Source organism: Melospiza melodia, chromosome 4, assembly GCF_035770615.1.
Source record: "Melospiza melodia melodia isolate bMelMel2 chromosome 4, bMelMel2.pri, whole genome shotgun sequence".
Lineage (NCBI taxonomy): Eukaryota > Metazoa > Chordata > Aves > Passeriformes > Passerellidae > Melospiza > Melospiza melodia.
The window spans coordinates 773,809-781,054 of NC_086197.1; the positions used below are offsets into that span (position 1 = coordinate 773,809).

Below are 7,246 nucleotides of genomic sequence, written 5' to 3' on the forward strand. Positions count from 1 at the left end.
AGCCTCCAACCAATAACAACGCGATTAGCTGATTGACGGTGTAATCGACCAATAGAAAGACGCCTCGGAGAGGTGGTGCGTGCGCCGCAGCCAATGGGCGCACTCGGCGGGATGCGGCGGAACGTGGAGGTGAAGGCGCGGCTGAGGGCGCGGGAGGAAGCGCTGAGGGCGGCCCTGAGGCTGCGGGGGCTGGGCCCGGTGTGCCCGGTGTGCCCCGGGGCAGGCGAGGGAGCGCCCCAGGTGTGCCCCGGGGCCGGGCAGGGAGCGCCCCAGGTGTGCCCCGGGGCCGGGCCGGGCACGGGTGAGGGTCAGAAGCCGCCCCAGGTGTGCCCCGGGGCCGGGCAGGTGCTGCTCCAGACCGACACGTTCTTCCGGGTGCCGCGGGGGCGGCTCAAGCTGCGCCGGACACAGGTGAGGGGTGGCAGGAGGGGCTTGGCCCTGGCCCTGTGCTCACCTGGCCCCGTGCTCACCTGGCCCTGTCCCTCACTTGTCCCCGCCTGTGCCTGTCCCCAGGATGGCCGGGGAGAGCTGATTTTCTACGAGCGCCCCGACAGCGCCGGCCCCAAACTGTCCAAGTTCAGCATCACCCCCACGGCCGATCCCGAGGGGCTGCAGGTGAGCGGGGCTGGGGGCGCCCTGGGGTCCCTGTGTGTGCCACCTTGTCAGCCGCTGTGCCACCCCTGTAATCCATGTGCCATCCCTGTCACCCCCTGTGTCCTCAGGTGGTGCTGTCCTAGTCCCTGGGCACTGTGGAGTCCCTGTGCCATCCCTGTCACCCCTGTCCCTGTGTCCCCAGGCGGTGCTGTCGCAGTCCCTGGGCGTGCTGGGCACGGTGAGGAAGGAGCGGCTCCTGTTCCTGCTGGGCCAGACCCGGCTGCACCTGGACCAGGTGCAGGGGCTTGGGGACTTCCTGGAGCTGGAGGTGAGGGGACAGGGGGAGTGGCACCCCGGGTGACCCCAGGTGACCCCGAGTGACGCTGGGTGACCGTGGGGTGGCCACAGGTGGTGCTGCGGCCGGAGCAGAGCGAGGAGGACGGGCAGCGCGTGGCACTGGAGCTGCTGCAGGAGTTTGGGATTGGGGAACAGGACCTCATCTCTGGGGCCTACCTGGATCTGCTGCTGGCACAGGGGGACAATGGGGACACCCCCTGAGCAGCCGCTGGCCGGCCAGGGACAGCGGGGCTCAGGGCAGGGGCACCTGGTGGCTGTGCCCACCCTGTGAACACACTGTGCCCACCCCATAAACACACTGTGCCCACCCTATAAACACACTGTACCTTGTCCCACACCATAAACACCCTGTACCCCCTATGGACACCCTGTGCCCACCCCATAGACACCCTGTGCTCAACCCCATAAACACCCTGTGCCTTGTCCCATCCCATAAACACACTGTGCCCACCCCATAAACACACTGTGCCCACCCTATAAACACACTGTACCTTGTCCCACACCATAAACACCCTGTACCCCCTATGGACACCCTGTGCCCAACCCCATAAACACCCTGTGCCTTGTCCCGCCCCATAAACACCCTGTGCCCTGCCCACAGACACCTCCAGCCCCATAATGCCCCCCAGAAACCCCATACCCACCCCACAGACACCTCCTGCCCTGTCCCACCCCACAGACACCCCCAGCCCCAAACTCCCCCTGGAAAACCCCACACTGCCCCGTGGCCACTGTGTCCCCCTCCCCATGGCCACCCTGTCCCCCCCACGGTCACCGTGTCCCCCTGCCCATGGTCACCAATAAACTCTGTGTCCGTGTCCAGCTGTGCCCGTTCCTGGGGTCACCCTGTCCCCCCCGTGTGACATTCCCGGCTCAGAGGTGGCAGCGATGCCCGGCCCCGGTCCCGGATTATGTCCGGAGCCTCGGGAAGTGCCGGGGGGGGCCTGGGGGTGACAGATGGGTGACGGCGGGTGGTGGCATCTGTGCCAGCTGCTGCAGCTGCTGCTGCCACCCCGGCCTGCCCGGGGGGGGGGAACTGAGGCTGGAAAATCCCCTGGGATCGATCCAGCAGGGCAAGGCCACCCTCCTGTGTCCCCAAGTGTCACATCCATGGGGCTGGAAACCCGTGTGGGGATGGCGATCCCAAACATTTTCCGGGAGGAGTTTTCTCAAATTTTCCAAATTTGGCCCCAGTGAGGCCCCAGCCGGAATCCTGGAGAGCCCTGGAGGGGCTGGAATGGGGTCAGGAAGGGAACAGGGCTGGGAAGGGCTGGAAAACTCCAGAGGGGTTTCGGAGGGGACTGGAAAACTCCAGAGGGGTTTGGGATTTGGGCTGGAAAACTCCAGAGGGGTTTGGGATTTGGGCTGGAAAACTCCAGCTGGATTTGGGATTTGGGCTCAGCCTGGAGCAGAGGCGGCTCCAGGGCTCCTTCGGGACGGGCTCTGGCTCATCCTGGGATTCTCAGGGAAGCTTCTGGAAGCCCTGGGCCGCCCTGGAGCTCCCTCATTCCCTTTGCTTCCCAGATTTCCATCGGGCCTGGGCTGGGCTCGGGGCTGGGACGGTGCCGGGCGCTCCCGGACCCGGGATTTCCCAGCTTTGGCTTTTCCCAAAGGGAAATTCCTTTTTTTCTTTGGGGTGGAATCTCAGCTCCAGCCACTCCAGCTGCTGCTCCAGGAGCTGATGTTCCATGTTGGGGTGGGAAGTGGTGGGGGTTGGATGTGGAGAAGGGCTGGGATTTGGGGATTTGGGGATTTGGGGATTTGGGAATGAGGAGACACCGCGGCTCTGTGGGAAGGACTTGGCTGGGAGTGAGAGGGAAGAGGGAAAACTTGGGATAAGGAGAGCAGGAAGGATTGAATGGATGGATTTTCCTCAGGCTGGATTGTCCCAGCAGGAATTTCTCTGATTTTTTGGAACTGTGGCAGATCCAGGTGGATCCTCTGGATCCATTCTGGGAGCTGAAGGTTTGGGATCGACCCAGGGTGGAATTCATGGATCCTGGGAATGGAAACGCTTGGAAAACTTCCTGGGCTGTGCCCGTGGGATCTCCTGGATCCTGGGGGTTCCTCGGGATGGGCTGGGAGGTCCTTCCCAGGCAGGCCCCACCACAATTGGGGAACTTTGGAATCCTGGCCCACGGAATGCTGGCAGTGCCTCGGGAAGGGCCCCCGAGCCCCCAGGGATCCGTGCAGGGAGAGCCCGGGAAAAGTGGGATGTGCCCCGGGCTGGGGCCAGGGCAGCTCTGCGGGGATCGGGGCCGGGATCGGGAATGTCCTTCTGGGCCTGCCCAGCTCCTGCCAGGAGCCAGCGGGGATCGGGATCTGCTCCAGGGAATGAGCCCCGGGAACAGAGGGAGCGGCCTCGGCCTGGGCCAGGGCAGGCCCAGCTCCCGGATTTGGGATCGTTTCCCATGGAAAGGGGTCAGGCCTTGGCAGGGGCTGCCCAGGGAGCTTTGGAGTCACCATCCCTGGAGGTGTCCAAGGAATTCCTGGAGGTGGCACTTGGGGCTCTGGTGGGGATCAGGCCCAGCTTGGACTCGCTGACCTTGGAATTCTTTCCCAGCTCAATAATCTGGGCATTCTGTGCTCACACCCCCATGAGAATTCCCAGCACATCCCAGTTATCCAGGGAATGAACCTTGGGAAAAGTGGGAGCGGCCTCAGCCTGGGCCAATGGGGATATTTGGGATCATTTTCCATGGAAAGGGGGCCAGGCCTCGGCAGGGGCCAGAGGAACCCGGAACATCCGGAGCGGGACCCCAAAGGAGCATCGAGCCCAGTTTATCCTTGGAAATCCTTGAAGTCCCTTAAAGCCACAATTCCCGCTGGGAGTTTGGGAATCCCTGGGCTTGGGAAGATCCTGCTCGGTTTTTATGGAATCTTTTCCCTGTGGAATGGGAGTCAAACACCCCGGGGAGAGCTCCTGGAACCCCAAATCCCTGCTGGGGTGGGGCCGTGTCCCAAAATCCCAAAGGAACAAAGATGGGAATGCGAATGTTGGGGTGGAAACTGGGAATGGGAATATTGGGGTGAATGGGAATGGGAATGTTGGGGTGAAGATGGGAGTGGGAAAGGGGTGAAAACTGGGAATGTTGGGTTGGAAATTGGGAATGGGGGTGTTGGGATGGATGGGGAAGGAAATGTTTGGATGGATGGATGGATGGATGGATGGATGGATGGATGGATGGATGGATGATGGATGGATGATGGATGGATGGATGGATGATGGATGGATGGATGGATGGATGGATGATGGATGGATGGATGATGGATGGATGGATGATGGATGGATGGATGGATGATGGATGGATGATGGATGGATGATGGATGGATGGATGGATGATGGATGGATGGATGGATGGATGGATGGATGGATGGATGGATGATGGATGGATGGATGATGGATGGATGGATGATGGATGGATGGATGGATGGAAGGATGGATGGATGGATGGATGGATGATGGATGGATGGATGATGGGTGGATGGATGGATGGATGGATGATGGATGGATGGATGGATGATGGATGGATGATGGATGGATGGATGATGGATGGATGGATGGATGATGGATGGATGGATGATGGGTGGATGGATGGATGGATGGATGATGGATGGATGGATGATGGATGGATGGATGATGGATGGATGGATGGATGATGGATGGATGGATGATGGATGATGGATGGATGGATGGATGGATGGATGATGGATGGATGGATGATGGATGATGGATGGATGGTGGATGGATGGATGGATGATGAATGGATGGAAGGATGGATGGATGATGGATGGATGGATGATGGATGGATGGATGATGGGTGGATGGATGGATGGATGATGGATGGATGGATGGATGATGGATGGATGGATGATGGACGGATGGATGGATGGATGGATGGATGGATGGATGGATGATGGATGGATGATGGATGGATGGATGGATGGATGATGGATGGATGGATGGATGGATGGATGGATGGATGGATGGAAGGATGGATGGATGGATGGATGGATGGATGATGGATGGATGGATGATGGATGGATGGATGGATGGATGGATGATGGGTGGATGATGGATGGATGATGGATGGATGGATGATGGATGGATGGATGATGGATGGATGGATGGATGATGGATGGATGGATGATGGATGATGGATGGATGGATGGATGGATGGATGGATGGATGGATGGATGGATGGATGGATGGATGGAAGGATGGATGGATGGATGATGGATGGATGGATGATGGATGGATGGATGGATGGATGGATGATGGGTGGATGATGGATGGATGATGGATGGATGGATGGATGGATGGATGGATGGATGGATGGATGGATGGATGGATGGATGGATGGATGATGGATGGATGGATGATGGATGATGGATGATGGATGGATGGTGGATGGATGGATGGATGATGAATGGATGGAAGGATGGATGGATGATGGATGGATGGATGATGGATGGATGGATGATGGGTGGATGGATGGATGGATGATGGATGGATGGATGGATGATGGATGGATGGATGATGGACGGATGGATGGATGGATGGATGGATGGATGGATGGGAATGGGGATGTTGGGATGGATGGGAATTTTGGGAAGAGGCACAGGCAGGAGTGGGTCATGGGGGGCGTTGAGGTGCCCTGGGTGTCCCCTGGGCCTTGTGGTGGCACCAAAGTGGCCTCGGCCTTGCTTGGGGACATGGGGGACACTGAGGGTGTGGGGACATCGAGGGAATTGGGGGACGCGGAGACACTGAGGGAGTGGGGGACACAGGGGTGGCACTGAGGGACCCCACATCCCACGGGTGGCAGGGCGGGGGTCCCATTGCCCACCGCCGGAACTGGGACCGTCCCCGGTGACCCCTGGCCGCTCCCCGGTGTCCCCTGCGGCCCCAGCGGCGGCCGCTGTCCTGTCCCGCTGTCAGCACCAGGGACAGCTCCGCTCGCGGGCCCTGCGCGGCGCCCGGCCCCGCTCAGCGACCCTGCAGAGCGACCCCATAGAGCGCCCCATAGGGCCCGATCCCCTATGGAGACCCGACCTCCTTGTAGGCTCCCCGGTCCCCTATAGACCCCCCGGATCCCCTGTAGATCCCCCCGATCCCCTATAGACCCCTGTGCTCTGCTCCCAGTCCCCACACTGCCTCTGTCCCCTCTTACCGACCCCATAGACCCCCCGAGCCTCGTTTGGATCCCTCAGGGCCCCTACAGAGCTTCGGGATCCCCTACAGACCCGCCCTACAGCCCCTCTGCCCCCATATGGCCCCTGTTCGCTCCCCTGGGTTCAGCACCGCGGACAGCTCCGCCCAGGCCCTGTCACCGCCCCTACAGAGACCCGCCCACCCTGGCCACCCTACAGACCGCCCTGCCCCACTGCAGACCCACTGACCACCCTATGGACCCCTGGCCACCCTACAGACCGCCCTGCCCCGCTACAGAACCCCGACCACCCCGCCCTGCCCCACTACAGACCCGCTGACCACCCTTTGTACCCCTGACCACCTATAAACCGCCCTGCCCCACTGCAGACCCACTGACCACCCTATGGACCCCCTGACTCCCCTTTAAATCGTCCTGCCCCACTACAGAACCCCCGACCACCCCGCCCTGCCCCACTACAGAATCCCTGAACCCCCTGCGGACACCCTGGCCACCCTATAAACCCTCTGGCCCCACTGTAGACCCTCGACCCCTCCTATAGACTCCCTGACCCCACTATAAAACCCCTGATGTCCTATAGACCCTACTGACCCCCTGTCCCTATAGATGCCCCTGTCCTCCCTCGATCCGACCCCTTCCTGCCCCTCCCCGCCCCAGCTGATTCCATCCCAAATCCCCTTCCCTTCCCTTCCCTTCCCTTCCCTTCCCTTCCCTTCCCTTCCCTTCCCTTCCCTTCCCTTCCCTTCCCTTCCCTTCCCTTCCCTTCCCTTCCCTTCCCTTCCCTTCCCTTCCCTTCCCTTCCCTTCCCTTTTCCCCTCCCCTCAGGAGATTCCCCCCCCGCCCACCCAGGACCCCTCCCCATTCCCTCCCAATCCCACCCCCATTCCCAGAGCTCCCCCAATCCCATCCCACACCCCCAGACCCCTCCTTCTCTGGACCCCCTGGACCGCCCCTCATCCCATCCCATCCCATCCCACCCCTCATCCCATCCCACCCCACCCCACCCCATCCGATCCCACAACTCCCTCCCTCCCTCCGGCCGCCCCCGCCCCTCCCGGCTCCTCCCTCTCCCCCCGTTATTCCCGCAGCTCCTCCCGCGCCTCTCCCCCCGTTTTCCCGCA

At 60.9% G+C, this 7,246-nt stretch overlaps 1 protein-coding gene across 1 annotated transcript; it reads left to right on the forward strand.

The window, feature by feature from the left end:
* The first annotated feature begins 94 nt into the window (after positions 1-94).
* On the forward strand, positions 95-1,773 carry LOC134416961 (uncharacterized). The gene is made up of 4 exons (XM_063153598.1): positions 95-411; positions 514-615; positions 797-922; positions 1,003-1,773. Exons 1-4 carry the CDS (start codon positions 112-114, stop codon positions 1,150-1,152), a joined length of 678 nt encoding a protein of 225 aa, XP_063009668.1. The 5' UTR covers positions 95-111; the 3' UTR covers positions 1,153-1,773.
* The last annotated feature ends 5,473 nt before the right edge of the window (positions 1,774-7,246 follow it).